The following is a 20,851-nucleotide window of genomic DNA, read 5'->3' as shown; positions in this document are numbered from 1 at the left end:
TCCCCTGAATTTTTTCCAAATATTTTCTAAGTCCCCTGAATATTTTCAGAATATTTTCTAAGTGCCCTGAATATTTTCTAAATCCATTGAATTTTTTCTGAATTTTTCTAAGGCCCCTAAATATTTTCTAGCACCCCTGAATTTTTTCTAAGACCCCTAAATTTTATTTAGAATTTTTTCTAAGACCCCTAAATTTATTCTAAGTCCCCTGAATATTTTTTTGGAAAATTTTCTAAGTCCCTGAATATTTTCTAAGTCCCCTGAATTAGAACATAAGAACATATGAACATAAGCAATGCCTCTGCCGGGTCAGAACCGAGGTCCATCGTGCCCACCAGTCCGCTCACGCGGCGGCCCATCAGGTCCAGGACCTGTGCAGTAATCCTCTATCTATACCCCTCTATCCCCTTTTCCAACAGGAAATTGTCCAATCCTTTCTTAAACCCCAGTACCGTACTCTGCCCTATTACGTCCTCTGGAAGCGCATTCCAGGTATCCACCACCCGCTGAGTAAAGAAAAACTTCAAAGCATTTGTTTTGAATCTATCCCGTTCCAATTTTTCCGAATGCCCTCTTTATTTAGAATTTTTTTAAGACCCCTGCATTTTTTCTAAGACCCCTAAATTTTATATAGAATTTTTTCAAAGACCCCTGAATTTTTTCTAAGTCCCCAGAATTTTTCTAAGTCCCCTGAATAATTTCTAAGTCCCTTAATTTTTTCAGAATATTTTCTAAGTCCCCTGAATATTTTCTAAGACCCCTGAACTTTTTCTAAGATCCCTAAATTTTATTTAGAATTTTTTTTAAATCCCTTAATTTTTTTCAGAATATTTTCTAAATCCCCTGAATTTTTTCTAAGACCCCTGAATATTTTCTAAGTCCCCTGAATTTTTTCAAAATATTTTCTAAGTCCCCTGAATATTTTCTAAGACCCCTAAATTTTTTCTAAACCCCTGAATTTTTTCAGAATTTTTTTTGTCCCCTGAATATTTTCTAAGACCCCTGAATTTTTTCAGAATATTTTCTAATTCCCCTAAATATTTTCTAAGACCCCTGAATATTATTTAGAATTTTTTTAAGACCCCTGCATTTTTTCTAAGACCCCTAAATTTTATATAGAATTTTTCTAAGTCCCCTGAATTTTTTTCGGAAAATTTTCTAAGTCCCTGAATATTTTCTAAGTCCCCTGAATATTTTCTAAGTCCCCTAAATTTTATTTAGAATTTTTTTTAAATCCCCTGAATTTTTTTCAGAATATTTTCTAAGTCCCCTGAATTTTTTCTAAACCCCTGAATTTTTTCTAAGTCCCCTGAATATTTTCTAAGACCCCTGAACTTTTTCTAAGACCCCTAAATTTTATTTAGAATTTTTTTTAAATCCCCTGAATTTTTTTCAGAATATTTTCTAATTCCCATGAATTTTTTCTAAGACCCCTAAATTTTTTCTAAACCCCTGAATTTTTTTAGAATATTTTCTAAGTCCCCTGAATATTTTCTAAATCCCCTGAATTTTTTCAGAATTTTTTCTAATTCCCTGAATTTTTTTCAGAATATTTTCTAAGTCCCCTGAATTTTTTCTGTCAACTGAATTTTTTTCAGAATATTTTCCAAGTCCCCTGAATATTATCTAAGTCCCCTGAATTTTATTCAGAATTTTCTAAATCCCCTGAATTTTTTCCAAATATTTTCTAAGTCCCCTGAATATTTTCTAAATCCACTGAATTTTTTCTAAGACCCCTAAATTTTTTTAAGTCCCCTGAATTTTATTCAGAATTTTTTCTAAGTCCCCTGAATATATTCTAAGTCCCCTGAATTTTTTCTGTCAACTGAATTTTTTTCTGAATTTTTTCTAAATCCCCTGAATTTTCCAAATATTTTCTAAGACCCCTAAATTTTTTTAAGTCTCCTGAATTTTATTCAGAATTTTTTCTGTCAACTGAATTTTTTTCAGAATATTTTCTAAGTCCCCTGAATATTATCTAAGTCCCCTGAATTTTATTCAGAATTTTCTAAATCCACTGAATATCCGAATATTTTCTAAGACCCCTGAACTTTTTCTAAGACCCCTAAATTTTATTTAGAACTTTTTCTAGGTCCCCTGAATATTTTCTAAGTCCCCTGAATATTATTCAGAATTTTTTCTAAATCCCCTGAATTTTTTCAGAATATTTCAGTCACCTGAATATTTTCTAAGTCCCCTGAATTTTTTCTAAGTTAACTAAATTTTTTTCAGAATATTTTCTATGTCCCCTGAATATTTTCTAAGACCCCTGAATGTTTTCTAAGACCCCTGAATTTTATTTAGAATTTTTTCTAAGTCCCCTGAATATTTTCTAAGACCACGAATTTTATTTAGAATTTTTTCTAAGTCCCCTGAATTTTTTCAGAATATTTTCTAAGTCCCCTAAATATTTTCTAAGTCAACTGAATTTTTTTCAGAATATTTTCTAAGTCCCCTGAAAATATTCAGGGGATTTAGAAAAAATTCAGAATAAAATTTAGGGGTCTTAGAAAAAATTCATGGGACTTAGAAAATATTCAGGGGACTTAGAAAATATTCAGAATAAAATTTAGGGGTCTTAGAAAATATTCAGGGGACTTAGAAAAAATGCAGAATAAAATTCAGGGGTCTTAGAAAAAATTCATGGATCTTAGAAAATATTCAGGGGACTTAGAAAATATTCTGAAAAAATTCAGTTAACTTAGAAAAAATTCAGGGGTCTTAGAAAAAATTCTGGAAAATATTCAGGGGACTTAGAAAATATTCTGAAAAAAATTCAGGGGATTTAAGAAAATATTCTAAATAAAATTTAGGGTTCTTAGAAAAAATTCAGGGGTCTTAGAAAATATTCAGGGGACTTAGAAAATATTCTGAAAAAAGTTCAGGAGACTTAGAAAAAATTATAAATAATGATTAAGGTTAATTTACTATTCTTTTTCCTTATGTGATAATTTGTAGAATTGGGGGTGTGGGTGGGGGAATATGATAATCTAAATAAATATCTGCATATTTTAACTGATTAATACACATAGGAATTATAATATAATATGTATTGGATGGATATGGAAGGGGGTGGGGGAAATTTTTTTTGGAAATATATTGTTATGGAATTTCAAGCGATATAAGGGGGCCACCCAGTTTAAACTGGGTGGCTAATAACATTGGGCGAAGGCAAAGCCCACAAAATAAAATTGGAAAGGGGAGGGGGGGTAGGAAAGAGCAAGGTTAGGATAGAGACAGGAGAAGATGAATTTGATTGGCTAAGGAGTAGGAGATTGGGGATTGGTTAGGAGTGAGGGGAGGAAGGAAGAAAGAATAGGGATTGGTTGTGGCATTTGGGCGGGTAGAATTTCGCTGTGTGAAGAGGGTGGTGCGAGGGAGTCGGCGTTCCCCTCCCTCCCACCCAAGTTGGTAGGAGATGGGAGGGGTGTACAGGGTGGAGACGGGTGTATGGATTGGTGGGGGGTGGGGTCGCAGCTGGAAGAAGAGCCTACAGGGGAGCATTTGATTACAAATGATTTGAAAATTTATATAAATAAGATGAGTTGAATTATGTCCTCGTGGGCGGCACCGCCACGAGTTGAGGTGACTTGACGACACCGTGGGTCACCGGAGAATGTAAAGGAGAAGACGGGGAGACTGGGGCTAGATCGATACCGATTAGCTCCAGGAATTGATTCAAGGAATGTTGGGAAATTTGGTTGAGAATTGTTATATGTTAAAATGTTATAATCAAATTGAGTTTTGAAAATGATGTTAATTAAAGCTGCGGCCAACTTTTGCCAATTAAAGAGTGTATTGGAATTATTTGAAAAGAATGGGGAGTATGTGATATATGAGAAGTGTGGCTGAAGTACGAGTCCCAATGTTAAAGGGGGCCACCCAGTTTAAACTGGGTGGCTAATAACATTGGGCGAAGGCAAAGCCCACAAAAGAAAATTGGAAAGAGGAGGGGGGGTAGGAAAGAGCAAGGTTAGGATAGAGACAGGAGAAGATGAATTTGATTGGCCAAGGAATAGGAGATTGGGGATTGGTTAGGAGTGAGGGGAGGAAGGAAGAAAGAATAGGGATTGGTTGTGGCATTTGGGCGGGTAGAATTTTGCTGTGTGCGAGGGTGGTGCGAGGTGTGTGCGAGGGTGGTGCGAGGTGTGTGCGAGGGTGGTGCGAGGGAGTCGGCGTTCGTGTCGGTTTTCTGTGTCAGCTTCCCTTTGTGAACTGCACTTTAAAAAAAAATTTTTTCGCCGACGCGGCTTCAGGGCAGAGGAGGGATTCGGCGGTATTTTGTCATCGGTAGTCAGTGGAGCAGTGAGGTCACGGCGGCGTGCGAGGTAGGAGGGGCGGTCTGGTGCTGCAGAGTGTCGGTGCTGTCCATATTGCAGGCAGCCTGTTAGTTGTTTCAGCGCGTTTTAGTCTGCTGTTGGGTGCTTCGGGGGGGGGGGAGAGAGAGAGAGTGAGCAGTGCGAGCACTGCTTGAACATTTTAATATGATCGAGAATTGAAATAAAAATTTTCAGTGCTTAGCTCCGGATGTTGGCAGCAGGGAGTGGGTGGTTGGTGGCAACTTTGTTGTAAGATTTTCCTGGGGAGTGATGGTGGGGAGTGGGTGATGTGGAGGTAGGCTGGGGAGGACAGTTGTTTAAAAGTAGGGTGGAGTGACGGGGAGTGGACAATTGATAGTCGGGGATGACATGGTAATGAACACTGCATAATTACATTCTTTATTTTGCACATAACTGTTGAGCTAATTACTTCTCTTGTTTCTTTTCCCCTGCTTATTATAGTGGAGTGTTGGTAGGGGAGGGTTTTCTTTTGGTTCATTCAATTATAGGCCGGGGGGTAATTTGGTTGGGGAATTGAGATGGGGGGAGTAAAAAAAGGTGGGAGTGGGGGTAACAAAGCAGGGCAGAAGATTGGGGCAAAAGACAAGAGTGTGAAGAAGGGGTCAAGTGGGGGAGTCCGTAAAGGGGTTGGTAAGAAGCAGGGTACGGGGCGGAGTACGAGTGTTAGGGGAATGGGAGTGAAGAGGGCAAGTAAGAAAACTAAGTTGGTGGCAGGGGCTGTTAGTGGGTCTATTGAGGTTTCCCAGGTTCCAGATTTGTCTTCGGCGGTAATGTCTGTCCCAGACACCAGCAGGACTCCGGTGAGAGAAGTTGCCAGTACCAGTGTTGCAGCAGCACCGCGGACATCTGGTGAGTTGGTACAATCTTTACTGGAGGTTTTGGGAGATGTGCGGGGTGATGGAGTTGGTGAGGGCACTATAGCGGGTCGGTCTTTGGGGGAGCATAGATCGGGGTGCCAGGACATTCGTAAGAGTTTAAAGGATAAAAATGTTTTGAAGCGTTTGAGGCACATAGTTAAGCGTATGGATTTGGAAAAGCGTAAACGGCGAGCAGTAGGGGGTGCTCCCCTAGCGGTCTGGGAGTCCTCGGATTCATCTGATTCCTCGCAGTCTTCCTCTTCCTCTTCCTCGGAAGGAGAGGATGGGGCTGGTTTGATTAGGGGTGTTTCTGCAGGGCTGCCGGCGAGTGCAGAAGGAGCCCCTGGAATTTCTAGAAAAGGTCATACATTATGTGCTATTGCACCTTTAGATTGTCACATTTCCCCTAAGTGGAAGCGGAAGATTTTGCGGGGCAAATATATTGATTTTTTTAGTTTGTTGGGTAGAGAACAGGAGGGACAGGGGCCTAAGGATGGTAATAAAGCGGATGGAAAAAAGATAAAAGGGCGTGTAGCCAAAAATATTTTTAATTGGTTGTTGGGTTTTAATGTTTTTTGCCAGTGTATTAGGTGAGGCCAGGCAGGACCTTTATTCTGGTTTATTACGCTATGCGGATCTTATATTACGCGCTTACCGGACATATGGAGGTTGGTTTTGGCTCAATTATGATGAGCAATTTCGAAAAAGTTTAGCGCGGGATAAAGCTGATTGCTGGGGTGTTCGGGATGTGGATTTGTGGTTGGCAGAAATGACACCATCTCGTGGGTCTACCTTTCGACCAATTCAATCCACAGTTGGAACCTTGATGGGTGGTTTTTCATCTGCGGGTGGAAGAGGTGTTGGGAGTCCCAGATGGTCTCACCCTGGTGTGGTATCGGGGGGAGATGTGGGTCTCGGGCGGGGGGCCAGTTTGCAGGGAGGATCAACTAGTGCAGCTTGTTTTCAATTTAATGAGGGGTGGTGTAATCGGGCCAACTGTCGGTTTCGACACTGCTGTAGTCAGTGTTCTGGGGGACATCCTGCCTTTCGTTGCCCCGGCGGAGGGCCTTTCGGTAGAGGCCAGTTTCCAGGTTCCGGGTTCTTCACGAATAGGATCCCTGGTCAAGGCACCTTCCCCCATTAAGTTGCATGAGTTGAAAAAGTGGTTGTCTGTCTATCCGCACCGGGGGGATGCTTATCTTTTAGACGTTGGGTTTTCTGAGGGTTTTCCTATGAAGGGCCACCATTGGTACATCGTTCTGGTAATGCTCGCTCAGTGGGTTTGCATAGGGAGGTGGTACTGAAAAAATTGGATAAGGAGCTAATTTTGTGGCGTATTGCTGGGCTTTTTGTGGAACCTCCTTTGGAGAATTTTGTAGTGTCTCCTTTGGGGGTTATTCCAAAAAAGGAGCCGGGTAATTTCAGATTGATCCATAATCTGTCCTATCCATCTGGACTCAGTGTTAATACATTTATTGATCCTCAGTTCTGTAAGGTTCAGTATGCTTCACTTGATGCGGCAGTCACTCGGTTACGTGAATGTGGTTCGGGTGCTTTGATGGCAAAAGCAGACATTGAGGCTGCATTCCGTTTGTTACCTGTCCATCCAAGTGCATTTCACTTATTAGGTTTTCAGTTTGAGGGCCAATTTTATTTTGATAAGTGTATGCCTATGGGGTGCTCCATTTCTTGCACTTATTTTGAGGCTTTTTCTACCTTTGTACATTGGGTAGTGGTGCAAGTTAGTGGTCTGCATTCAGTTGTTCATTATTTAGACAATTTTTTGTTTGTTGGAGCATCGGGGTCTGGGGAGTGTGAGAGTTTGATGGCTGCTTTTCGAATCATGGCGAGACAATTGGGAATACCGTTGGCCTTGGATAAATGTGAGGGGCCATCTACTCAGTTGACCTTCTTGGGAATTGAGTTAGACTCTGTTCGCATGGAGTCTCGTCTGCCCACAGTGAAGGTTCAGGCTTTGTTGGAGGCAATTGGGGCAGCTTGTCAGAAGTGGAAACTGAGCTTAAAGGAAATACAATCATTAGTGGGTCATTTTAATTTCACGGCACGTGTGATTCCAATGGGGCGAATATTTTCCAGGCGTTTGGCATTCTTGTCAGTAGGTTTACGCCATCCACATTTCATGGTTCGTTTGACAAAGCCAGTTATGGAGATTTGCAGTTATGGAGGTCATTTTTGATATCTTTTAATGGCGTCTGTGTTTGGCAGCAACCTAGGGTGTCGAATGTTGATTTACATTTGTTTACGGATGCCTCTGGAGAGATTGGTTTTGGGATATATTTTGGGGGTGCTTGGTGTGCCCAGGGTTGGCCCGAATGGTTGCTGGGTTTGTGTTCCAATATTGCTCTTCAAGAATTGTTTCCTGTGTGGGTGGCCTTGGAGCTTTGGGAGGGTCAATTGGCAAATAGAAGAGTGGTTCTATTTTCGGATAATTTGGCAGTTGTGCATGCCATCAATAAACAGTCTGCTCACTGCCCATTGCTTGTGGAGTTATTGCGTTTGATTGTGCTGGCGTGTTTACGGCTTAATCTGTTCCTGTCTGCTAGGCACGTACCTGGGGTCTTGAATGAGATCGCTGACTCTCTCTCTCGTTTACAGTGGTCTCGATTCCGGGCGTTAGCCCCAGAAGCAGAGCTCTACCCTACAGAGATGAGGGAGGAATTATGGGCGCAGTTCTGCCGCATTGTCGATGGCTGGTACAACAATCGTTAGCTCCCAGCACGTGGAAAGCTTATGATGCGGGTTGGAGGCGTTTGATGCTATTTCTACAACAGCGTGGGGTGGATTCTTCTATCTCTATTTCTGAACAATTGCTCATTGATTTCATTGTGACTAGTGCGCAACAAGGATGGTCTTTTGCCATGGTTTCGCAAGTAGTTGCTAGTTTGAATTTTGTGTCACAATTGTTACGATGGAGTAATGTTACTGGGTCATTTCTGGTAAAAAGGCTTTTAAGGGGTTATGCCCGTGCAGGGCCGGTTTATCGACCTCGATTAAGACCTATATTTTATGACTCTTTGGTTGAGTTATGTGGTCGATTGCCAGAAGTTTGTTTTTCCTCTTTTGAGGTCACCTTGTTCCAGTTGGCATTTGTCATTGCCTTTTTTGCTGCTTGTTGGGTGGGTGAGCTGGTGGCACCATCCAGTCATGCCCAGGGTGAGTTGGGTTTACAGGCACAGGATGTGCACTTGGATGTGACCTCCTTGCGTATTTATTTCAGGCGGTCTAAGACGGACCAGGAAGGAAAAGGTGTGTGGTGTGTGTTGCGGGGTCAGGACATGCTTCCAGTTTGTCCAGTACGTTGTGCCCTGGTCTATAGGGACATTAGGCCCCGGGGAGGTATTTATTGGTTGGTACATCAAAATGGTATGCCCATGACTCGATATCAATTTGCAGCGATTTTGCGAAAAACTTTGGTGGCTGTTGGATATGACCCGGGTGAATATGGGATGCATTCTTTTAGGATTGGGGCCGCTTCCACAGCATCGGCAGCTGGTGCGGCGCCTGCCTTAATTAAGAGGGTAGGTAGATGGCGTTCCAATTGTTATAAGGGAAATGTGCGGGTATGATATTGTATGGCTTTTGAGTTTGTTATTGTCTGTCAGTTTCTTTTCCAGATCCCAGGCATCCTGTTCATCTGCCTCCTGATATATGCGTCTGGGTTTGTGGACACTCACTCATATTTTGGGCGCATAAGCATGCTCAAGAATCCCGTTGGGGGAATAATCTGGGACTGGTGGAACATGGGATTCGGCTACGCTGGTTGGGTATTCGAGGCATGTATTGGGACCAGCTGTTGCCTACTTTACATCAAGCCAGTTGTTTTTCTGCACCTGTACTTATTTTGATTCATTTGGGAGGCAATGATTTATGCAAAGTAAAAGGGGTCCATTTAATACGACAGATGAAAAGTGATTTATTGTTTGTGGCCTGTACATTTCCTAGGGCCCGCATGGTTTGGTCTCATATACTCCCGCGGCGTTGCTGGAGGGATGCTCACAAACCTGCCGCCGTAGAGCGGCTTCACAAGAGGGTGAATGCTGAGATTTCAAAATTTGTTTCAATGTTGGGGGGGTTAGTTTTGGTGCATGATCTCATTTCCATTGATTGTCCGGGTTTATTTCGCCCGGATGGGGTTTATTTATCTGTTATTGGGCTGAACATTTTCCTGAGTGTCCTTCAGGATTTGATTGGGAGTTGTTTCAGGAGATAGTTGGTCGCAGTTTTGGTGGGGGGCAGTGACAAGAAAGAATCTGTCACTGCCAGTGGCCTACAGGGGAGCATTTGATTACAAATGATTTGAAAATTTATATAAATAAGATGAGTTGAATTATGTCCTCGTGGGCGGCACCGCCACAAGTTGAGGTGACTTGACGACACCGTGGGTCACCGGAGAATGTAAAGGAGAAGACGGGGAGACTGGGGCTAGATCGATACCATTTAGCTCCAGGAATTGATTCAAGGAATGTTGGGAAATTTGGTTGAGAATTGTTATATGTTAAAATGTTATAATCAAATTGAGTTTTGAAAATTATGTTAATTAAAGCTGCGGCCAACTTTTGCCAATTAGAGTGTATTGGAATTATTTGAAAAGAATGGGGAGTATGTGATATATGAGAAGTGTGGCTGAAGTACGAGTCCCAATGTTATGTAATATGAGTTATATTTATTGTACACTTGATGTATATGTTAAAACGAATAAAGATTTGGGGAAAAAAAAAAGAAAGAATACGTCCACTTTTAGGCAGGCGCTTTAGACTAGGCACCTACTTCATAGAATTGTGTTTTTCAAGTTAGGTGCCTAAATTCCAATTAATCTGCTTAAAGCCAATTATGATGTATTAAGTGTCAATTACCAGTGCAAATGAAGCCTATTAATCATTTATTAGGCACCTGCATCAACTAGGCACCTAACCAATGTACGCACCTAACTTTAGGCAGACTATAGAGAATCTGCCAGTAAGTAATAAAAAAACACCTGTTATTTTTATGCATGAAATTTAAAATTGGAAGCCCTAATTATTCTGCAGATCTGATTTAAGTGGTGTCTTTATTGTCTTCAGTCTGATGTCCAGGAATGAAACCTGACTGACCTTTGTAAATTAAGGGCTAGATTCACTAAACTTACCAAAGCGATCCAATTCATGGCCTATCTAATCCCGGGCGACTGATTCACTAAAGACTCCCTATGCAAATGCTCTAATCGGAAACACGCCTGCAAGCGATCTCACGGATAGCTGCAGAGCGATCCCAACGCATGTGCAGACTATCTTCTTTGCCTGTAGATGGTCTGTGCATGCACTGGCTCTCCTAATTTTCCCTCTCGCTCCCAAAAAGGACTGACAGCATGGAACAGAAGACAACCTAAATCAACTGCAAGAAAACGCAGCCTATGTGTTGCCACTGGAGATTTTCATCTCTCTTCTTCGGTCTGGAGTAATTGTATGAAGGAAAGCAAGTTAACAGTTCCTTTTTTTAAAAAAAAAAAAAGCTTTGTCACAAGCTCGTGGTTTTAGCCCACAGGTTTAAAGCAGGTTAAAACCACGGGCTGCGACAATAAAGCTTTTTAATAAAAATAACTGTCAACTTGCTTTCCTCCATCCTTCCTCACAGCGTGTTCTCTTCTGTTAAAACCATGGGCTCGCGAGTAAGATGGCTGCATACAAGAGCAGACTTGTCATTCAGAGCTGGATATCAAAAACTCGTATCGTTTATGATTAAGCCTCAGCCCCACCACTCCACTGCTATGTTACCTCATACCTGCGGGAAGAATTACGTGGCCCTTCATCATTGACTGCCCATATACGTTCTACTATTTGGCAATAAATTATTGATCTTATTTATTTTCTAATGTCTTTCTTTATATATACATAAAATTGTGTGTGTACTTAGTTTTTATATCAGCCAATGCCTGGGAGTCTGACCTGTTTCGCACCAAAAAGTGCTGTATCAAGGGTCTCCCGAGGTTGCACGTGTCATCCGACTCTAAACCACTGGAGGAGGGAGAATGATGTTATTTCCTATTTGATCAAGCATAACTTTGAAGCAAAGTTGTGTTACTATTTTTCCATGCCAAAAATTTGGTCCCCAAATGCCCTGAGGCTTAAAAATTCTGATAGAGCTGCTGCATTGAAAAGTAAAATCCCTACTCTTCCCCCAGCAATGTAGATAGCTGCTGAAAGCCTGCACTGGGCACCACTATAAATAAAGCCTAGCTTAGGAGATTTACTACCAATTAATCTTATAGTGCTACTAGATGTACAGCATGCTGTCTGTATACCTTATATCAGTGGTCTCACAGCCCGCCAGGTACTATTTTGAGGCCCTTGGTATGTCTATCATAATTACAAAAGTAAAATAAAATAGTTTCTTGATCACATGTCTCTTTAGCTATAAGTGACAATATTATTAAGACTTAGCCAAAAGGAAAGATTTATAAACTATAAAGAGTTTTACCTAATGTGAAATTGTCATTTATTTAATAAGACATTAACTATTTTTTCTGAGGCCCTCCCAAATACCTACAAATCCAAAATGTGGCCCTGCAAAGGGTTTGAGTTTGAAACCCTGCAGGTAGTGGAACCTTGGGTTACAAGCATAATTTGTTCCAGAAGCATGCTCGTAAACCAAATTGCTCATATATCAACTTGCTTGATTCATTCTTCTTCTCCCCGAGGCCACCTGTGCTGCTTCACCTTGCCTCCCCCCTCCCTTGCCTCCCCACACCATCCCTGACCCTGATTTAGCACCAGCACCAATGCACAGGACATGCCGGTGCCCGAAGATCCTCCTTCTTGGCTGGGCTGAGCCTTGAGCATCTGTGCATGCTCAAGGCTTTCTGGTTCTCATTCTCTCCAAGATTCTTGGAGATCTGAGAACTCTGAGAGAGCGAGAACCAGAAGGCCTTGAGCATGCGCAGATGCTCAAGGCCCAGCCCAGCCAAGAAGGAGGATCTTCTAGCACCAGCATGTCTTGTGCGTTGGTGCTGGTGCGAAATCGGGGTAAGGGATGGTGTTTGGGCACTTGCAAATTGAGTCAACGCTCGGTTTGCAAGGCATGATTTGCTGGAATGTTTTGCAAAACACTCAAACCGTGTTACTCGCAAACTGAGGTTTGACTGTACTTCTGGCCTAGTGGGCTCACAATCTACATGTTTGTACCTGGTGCAAGGGAGGGTGAAATGACTTGCACAGGGTCACAAAGCTGTACTGGGAATCGAACCCAGTTTTGTAACCTGCTGTACCAATGATTAAGCTACTCATGAAAAAAAATCCAATATGCTTTAGTAGTTCTTCAACTTTAATTGCAGAAAGATTAAAAAATAGAAACATTTTCTAAAGTGATTTCTAAAGAAATCTACATAACAAGTAAAAATTAGTTTAGTATAGTGGCACTGTAGTGAAAACAAGGATCGTACCCACACTTTTATTCAAAATTGCTATAATTTGATGTCATTTATATTGTACTAAAGTGTTTGCCACCTTCCATTTATGTAGGGTATGATTAAGTAATTTAGTCTCTCTAGGACTTCTAGTTGGAGAAGCCATAGCTGGTTCTTATAAAGACTTCTTTTCTAGAAACTCAACCTACAATTGTATTTGACTTGTAACAATGGTTTTATAGTTAAAAGCAGCTATTAAGGGATAGCTCTTATGGGTACCCTGCTACATTTTTTTTTTTTTTTTTAGACAGTATGGATCTGGCCTTTACACAACTGCATTGAATATCACTTTAGCAACTGATGGCTACTTATTAACCCTTGTCCACAATATGCTTTAGCAATTCAGTGAGATGGAGGCTTCTGTATTATAGCATGTAATTAAAAAAGGGATTTGAAATTTATAGCTCACACCCTTCCAATAAAAAGCAGGTGCAGTAGAGAATGTTGTCATAGGTACTAGGAACTCTGATCTAAGGCCTAGCCAGAGTTGCCTATATTTCAAGATTTTGGTGTCAGTTATTCTTCTCTAGCCACAATAAAGGAGTTTGTTCCTTATGGAGAGGGAGATGGGAACTAGGTATAGAGCATGACCTTTTCTGATCTAGTTCTTTTGGAACCAGCTGTAAATGAAAAACAATTCTTTCAAAGAATTACTTCCCTGCCCTCTTTCCAATTTGATAAGTGGCAGAGACGAACAGAGGAGAAATGTTAAAATGCAAAGCTTAGAAAGCACAGTTACTTATTGCTACTTTTGCAAAAATGAGCAGGCTGTACCTTGTTCCTGTTCTGTTGTATCAAGGGACTTGAGGCGTGTTTTACATGCCCTGTTTCTAAGATCACATTCCCTCTGCCACGATCCTGCCCCTGACAGAGGAGGGGGTGGGACTGTGGCAGAGGGAACATGCTGTGGGTGCCTAAATAGAAGGGACTGTTAGAGAACCAAGGTTAGCTGTTCAGATTTTTTACTTTGATAGACTGCTTTACTTATCTTCCATAAGTGTATTTCAAAATTAGCTCTTCCTTACAATTTTGTCATTTGATAGAAGGCAGCTGTGCCCTGTATGTAAATTACATAGTGAAGATAAAGCTCCACAGTTTGGCTTCAGAAAAAAAGAGTGAATTATAGAGGATTGAACACATATAGCTTCACTACAGTATCACTAGTCATGATACATCAGTCTCAAAAGATAAGCAGCTGTTGATTTAAAAAGCGTCATGCAGTAAATCCATGCTTAATGGCGTTTAGAGTACTGGATGGCATCCAGTGCTTCCCCGATGTTGCAGTTTTTTGCTTGGAGGAGATGTGTTAGCCAGCCCCCTTCATCTGAAAAGCCCATGGAAAGCATCTGGGAGAGGGATTCAATCAAGCGAGGGTCAGCTTCTGTTAATAAACAGAAAAAAATGAGTCATAGGATAGCACTATTAACAGTGGCTGTTTGTACCATACTATCCCTACTACTGTAAGTGAGCCACTATATTAAGCTTGCCCTTCCCAGGGTTTACTCTTTTCCTCTGGGAATCATGTATACTATACCGGTAGTTTTAGTATTTCATACATACATACATATATATATATATATATATAGAGAGAGAGAGCCATACATGTTTTAGGCATTAGGTTTTATAAATGAAGTGGTCCAAGCTCTCAAAAAGGGGCAAATACAGTTCTTGAAAGACTAATCCAACTTGTAATAGTGGTCTTCAGTGGCAAAACTGAAGACATGATAAACCCCCTCCCTAGCAGAGTTTAAGAATTTCAGTTTGCCTACCTGGTGGGAGATGTGGGTATACCGCAGCTTCTCTCAGACCTACTGGGTGACCGGAGAACTGAACTGGGTCTAGAGAGCTAGGTCCATCTGTTAGAGGCTGCAGTGACTGCAATTCACCAGTGGAAGGATCAACTTCTTTGGGGGATAAATGAGTCCAGTCGTCATCACCTGCTGTAGAGCTGCTGCCTGTGTCATCTTGGTTCTGGGAAAAGATACAAAATTAGAGGTATTTAGAGTGGCTTACTGCTACAATGAATCAACCAAAGAACTACTGTAACTAACAACCTTATGTTATAGCCATGCTAAATAAAACACCTCACCACAGTGGTTGTCAGATGTATCCACAATATTAACATGTAATAAAAGGCACTAAACACAACTTAAATGTAAAGCTAGTTTTTAAATCAAGAAGCTATAAAACCAATTGCTTCTCAGGATTAAAAAAATATATATATCATCAGGAGTCTGATATTCAAAAGGGGTACATAACTGGCAGGAGAGGTTCATAAGTCAGGCCAAAGTGGTCTATTGGTTTTAAAAGTATGTCCCTGTAATTTTATCATTATAATCTGTACAATTTTTGATGGAGTAAAATTGATCCACTTATACCTGTTCTACATCACTCAGGATTTTGTAGTCTTCAAATCAAATCTCCCTCAGCCATCTTTTCCAAACTAAACAGCTCTTAACTTCTTTAGTCTTTCTTCATATGAGGGGCATTCCATACCCTCTCATCTTGGTCACTATTTAAACCTTTTCTAATCCCTCTATAACAGTGGTCTCAGACTCAGAGACTGTACTAGTGCTGCCCGCTGTTTGCGGTGTCCTTCAGCTTCCCCCTGCCTTTTGTTCTTACTTTCAGATAATTACTATAGCCTGCAGAGAGGCTCGCCAGTGCTATAGTGATCCTTGCAGGCTGCTATCATCCTCAGCAGCACATTCCCTCTGCCACGATCCTGCCCCTGACATCAGAGGAAGGGGTGGGACTGTGGCAGAGGGAACATGCTGTGGAGGCCAATGGCAGCCTGCAAGGATCACTACAGCATCAGCGATCCTCTCTGCAGGCTGCGGTAATTAGCTGAAACTAAGACTGGGAGGCCAGGGAGGGAAGCTGGAGGATGCTGCAAAGAGGGAGGGGGGGGCCTGGTGTAGAAGTACACAGAGGGAGGGAAGGGAGAAGGAGTACTGCTGGACGGGGGAGGTAAAAGGAAGGAAGAAGAGGTGCTGCTGGACCCAGCCAAAAGGGAAGGAGAGGAAAGGTGCTACACACTTGAGGAGATGGTGCATGGGGAGAGAGCATGTTGGGTTGGAGGGTGGGAAGGAGGGATGCCACTCCAGGGAAGAGGCAAGGACAGCAAGAGAAAGCATGCAGAAGGCAGAAAGTGTTGGACTCATGAAGAGGGCGAGATGGATGGAGAGGACAGAAAGTCGGGAAGGAGAAATGTTACTCTGGGGAAGGGGGAGAGGGCAGAGAGTGAAAAGCTGGACTCATGGAGGGAGAGAGATGTTGGGTGGGGGTGGGCAGGAGGAAGAGAGAAAAAAAAAGTTGGCCTGGTGGAAAGGAGAAAGACATGTTGGACTGGGAGGGAGGCCAGAAAGGGAGATAGGAAGGGAAGGGAAGACATGGAAAAGTAGTTTGAGAAGAAAGCAGAAAAATTTAATGTTAATTTATGCGAAAGATTGGATGCAAGGCAGAAGTAAAGATGGAGAGAAAACCAGTCAATGGACAAGGTCCTGGAAACAGTTAAGTACAGAAAAATTAAGTCACCAGACAACAAAGATAGGGAAAATGATTTTATTCAATAGTGATTGAAATATGTCAGTTTTGAGAAAGGAAAGATGTTAAACTTTAATGGGTGAGAGCTGCAGCAAAAATAGGGTACTTAAGGGCCGCAGAAAAATTAGTTGTCTTAAAGAATGACAATTTTGCATGAGGTAAAAAACCAACAACTTTAGTTCATAAATTTTTCCTTTAACAGTTAAAGGAAAGATTTATAAACTATAAAGAGTTTTACCTCATGCAAAATTGTCATTTCTTTAATAAGACATTACCTATTTTTTCTGAGGTCCTCCAAGTACCTTCAAATCCAAAATGTGGCCCTGCACAGGGTTTGCGTTTGAGACCACTGCTCTATAATACTTGAGATAAGGTGACCAGAATTGAATGTAGTAACTCAAGGTACGATCATCAAAACATCCTTAGTCTTGTTTACCATACCTTTCCTAAATTCTAGCATCTTGTTTGCTTTTTTTTTTTGGCTACCACCACCACCACACATTGTAGACATTACCCTGAAACCTGCCCTCCTAGCATCTGGTAACTATAATTTGGGTTATTCTTCCAATGTGCATCACTTTGCATTTGCCCACACTAAATTTCATCTGCCATTTGGATGCCTAAGGTCTGCCTGCTTTTTCACAGAACTTAAGTTTGGGTGGGTCAGGGGCAGTAGCTATTTTCAGTCTCATAACCTAAGTGACCACAGGAGTATGGATAGGCTTTTGGCTATCCTAACTTGCAGAGAAATTTAAGTTACACATGAATCCAGACAATGGCAGCAGTCTGTGACAATAGTACTTGCCGATAGCCTGACTTTTGTGCTTTCCAGTTTGATACCTTTATCCAGTACCTCATTGCCAATGGAGAGAGTCATATCTGAGGTAGTCCTCCAACATGAGCCGCTAGGTGCATTTCCATATCACTATGTTCGAAAACTACAAGAACGAGAGGGCATTCGGAAAAATTAAGAGGGGACAGATTCAGAACTAATGCTAGGAAGTTCTTCACCCAAAGGGTGGTGGACACCTGGAATGCGCTCCAGAGGGTATGATAGGACAGAGTACAGTTTTGGGGTTCAAGAAGGGATTAGATAATTTCCTGAAGAAAAAGGGGATAGAAGGGTATGGATAGATTACTATACAGGTCCTGGATTTGATGAGCAGCCGCATGAACGGACTGCTGGGCGTGATGGACCTCTGGTATGACCCAGCAAAAGCACTGCTTAAGTTCTTATCTGACCTAGTCACTATACCAAGGACCTCTAAAGGGCTGTAGCTTATATATAGGGTTAGACGGTTTTTAATTAACAAGTTGTCTAGCTATAAGTATCTACTGAATATGTCACTTAGTTACTGGAGTTTCTAGGGGTGGATAGTAAGTCTCCTGGAAGCAAGTTAGTCCAATGCAGAGACAGGGCTGCTTACATGCGCACAGTATTCCTTGCCCATCTCCTAGCTAGGTTTCAGCACAACTACAGGAAATAGTTTTTTGCACGATACAGCTGATTTATGCATAAAGAATTTGCCTACAAGGTGGTGTACACAAGTTTATGGACAGGGTAGCTAGTTAAATAGTGACTGATTAGGTGTGCAACACTGATTGACTTGAGAACTACTTGACCTGCTTATTAAATCGAGGGGGATCTACCTTTAGTCTCCTTAGCTTCAGGTCCTGCTGCATCTGCAGGTAGTACATAGGCTAAGTCATAGGCTAAGTACATAGGCTAAGTCCTCAATGGCTCCAGAGAGCCCTCTTAGGCTGTCACACACTACAGTAAGGCACCAGGGTAGGGTTCTTAACACACTGTTGTTGCACAGGGAGAAAGAGCATCTCTTTCAGCCTGACTTCAGTTGAGTTTTCAGGATTTCCCCAATGAATATGCATGAGATCTATTTGCATGCACTGCTTTCAATGCATATTCATTGGGGAAATCCTGTAAACCCGACTGGATTGCTGCCCTCAAGGAGGGACTTTGAGATCCCTGGCCTAGACTATCTATTTGGCACAAAGCTGCTCACTGGCCTGGAGTAGCCGAAGGATAACACAAGAATGTAGTTGCCATAATGAAGGCCTATCAAGGCCAGAAGCCTAACAGTAGCCAATCTGGGTCCCAATTCCCTAACTAAAAAAACATTTTCTGCTGCTTATCCTAGCAATAAGCAGTGGCTTCCTGCCACATTCTCTCAATGGCCTATGGGACTTCTTTAGGAAATTATCCTAACCTTTTTTTATAAGCCACTATGCTAAATGATTCACCACATTCTGCCAACTTCGAGTTTACACATTGTGAAGAAATATTTGCTCCAGTTTCATTTTAAAATCTACTTCATAATGTTTCTACATAGTAGCTTCACCACATGCCCTAGTCCTAGTATTTTTGGAAAGAATGAACAAGCGATTCACACCTACCCTTTCCACTCATTCAGTATTTTATAAACCTCCATCTCTCCCTGAGCCATCTTCTCCATACTGAAGAGTTCTAGCTCTTATAGGGACATAATCCCCCATCCTTCTCTACCTTTCTACTATTATTGTTCTTCAGTCAAATTGTACCAGCCCAGGGCTTCCTTAACCAAGCTTCCTGGGACAATTTATTTTCCTTTTTCCTAAGTTCTACCATCCTAATATAGAGCCCCCTATCCTTTAAGATTATTCCTTTGATAATTCTTAATACACAAGTACAGGGAACCCCCACATCCAATGTATACAGATTTTTAAGCGAGTCTTATCCCCCCACATTTAGTTTATTCATTAGCTATGCAGCTGGCTTCAATAGAAGGAACAAAAAAAAAATCCTCCATCCATTTACGTTTAATGCTACTTGGTAAGCCTAACTACTGCATGTGGTCAACAGCAATAGGCTGGCACATTTCCCTGTTGCACCTGCTTACATGGGGGAGTAGTCAAATATGATTAGCCCTAGCTGCTGCCAGGGGATAAACAGATCTAGAATACTAGATCTAGATCTAGAATATTAGGTCTAGAATACTAAAAAAAAACCAGATAAAAAAAACAGATCTAGAATATTAGGTCTAGAATACTAGAATATTAGGTCTAGAATATTAGGTCTAGAATACTAAAAAAAAACCAGATAAAAAAAACCACTAAATTTCACTATTTAGTGCAATTGATTATATAGCTTCTAATTCTGATCCGTTGCAAGTGATAAGACTAAACAGAAGGCAGATACCGAGATAATTTGTTTTAATTAGGCACTAGAAGCATAACTAAGAAGCTGCCAAAATCTAAAATTAGTGTCAACTAGCTAACGAAACTCAGTTTATACCTTTGTTTTAACAAAACCTAATCTACTCCGCTAGTCCTGTAGTTTATTTTTTCACTATTACCGTATCTAACTGCATGGGAGAGTTTAAGTTAATGTCCTTCATTCTCTCTGCAATTGACTCCGTCTCCGTGGAAGCTCCATTAGCTTTAGTCTGGTTAGTGGATGTGCTGTTAGGCTGAGAGTCTTTTGCCTCAGGATTGGGCTGGGAAGGGGTGACTTTGCTTCTTTTACCTCCATGTTCAACATCAATATCCACTTCTATACCTGCAGATGTAACAAGATTAATAATGGTTAGTGATACAGGAGTAGCCTGTCACACTAAGCAAATAAAGTTGCTTTTGCAAACAAACTTTTGCAATATGATTTCCATTTTCTCACTGAAGACTTCAAAATAAAAGCCCACTAAGTTTTTGGTATAAAAAAATATGACGGTCTACTATCCACCAGAGCAGCAAAAATAGATTACCACCTCTCAAACCTGCTGACCACGATGCTCAATTAAACATTCAGGAAAGAACTGAAAACCATACTATTCAAGAAATTTGTCAAATGATCTAACAAACTTATCGACCATTCCCAGATCCCGACGCATACTATAGCTATCAACCTTGTAATCTCCCTGGGAATGCCCAAGCTAATTTCTAGGTGTTAACCACCTAGAACTGAAATGTATTAGCGAGATAGAAGACATCAATGTAATGTAATGTAATGTATACTCCATAAGAGGATCAAGGCAGTACAACACCAACTCTATGGGAGAGGCCAGTCAGCATTAACAGGAGAGGGTTTACTGAAATGCCACCGATCTGGATCTCAAAAAACATAGCAATGAAGGGAACCAACACTACTTGTATTTAGTTCTACATGAACAAGTTTTTCCCTCACAATTCAAAACTTTCTGCTATTCAGGATTGATCAGTACAAGTTTACACTGGGTACTTAGTAGTATTCTGCAGTACCAAGCATTTTCTTTTGCTGTCCTTTGAGCTTAATGTACAGTTTGTTTTACCCTTAAATGTAATGTATTTTTCAGGCCATAAGACGCACTTTTTCCATTCCCAAAAATGGGGTGGAAAAGGGGGTGCATCTTATGGAGTGACGATGACACCCCCCCAGCACCTTTTTAAAACACCGCACACCCCTGCTCGTCCGCCCTTCCTTTTAACACCCCCCACCCCACCCTGCAATACCTTTTTAAGCACCCCTAAGCCTGGTGATCCAGTGGTGTATGGACCTGCAGAAGCGCAGATGCTGGATTGCCAGGCTTAAGGGGCACTTAGAAAGGTACTGCAGGGCAGGGTGTTTTAAAAGGGCGGGCGTGTTTTAAAAAGTAGTACTGTTGGGGGGGAGGGTAGGAGGA

The 20,851-nt window shown here is 41.5% G+C and overlaps 1 protein-coding gene across 3 annotated transcripts in view; it reads right to left on the bottom strand.

Moving 5' to 3' along the window:
- Positions 1-12,501: 12,501 nt before the first annotated feature.
- SQSTM1 (sequestosome 1) overlaps positions 12,502-20,851 on the bottom strand; it is a 53,929-nt gene continuing 45,579 nt past the window's right edge. For all 3 annotated transcript variants that reach the window (XM_033927017.1, XM_033927018.1, XM_033927019.1), the window contains exons 6-8: positions 19,553-19,755; positions 14,426-14,627; positions 12,502-14,037 (exon numbers count right to left, since the gene is read on the bottom strand). In XM_033927017.1, the coding sequence (XP_033782908.1) occupies positions 13,889-14,037; positions 14,426-14,627; positions 19,553-19,755 (554 nt within the window). In that variant the 3' untranslated portion in view covers positions 12,502-13,888. The remainder of the gene's footprint in view (positions 14,038-14,425; positions 14,628-19,552; positions 19,756-20,851) is intronic.

This window comes from Geotrypetes seraphini, chromosome 18 (assembly GCF_902459505.1).
Source record: "Geotrypetes seraphini chromosome 18, aGeoSer1.1, whole genome shotgun sequence".
Taxonomy (NCBI): Eukaryota; Metazoa; Chordata; class Amphibia; order Gymnophiona; family Dermophiidae; genus Geotrypetes; species Geotrypetes seraphini.
This window is presented reverse-complemented; position numbering and strand designations above follow the sequence as displayed.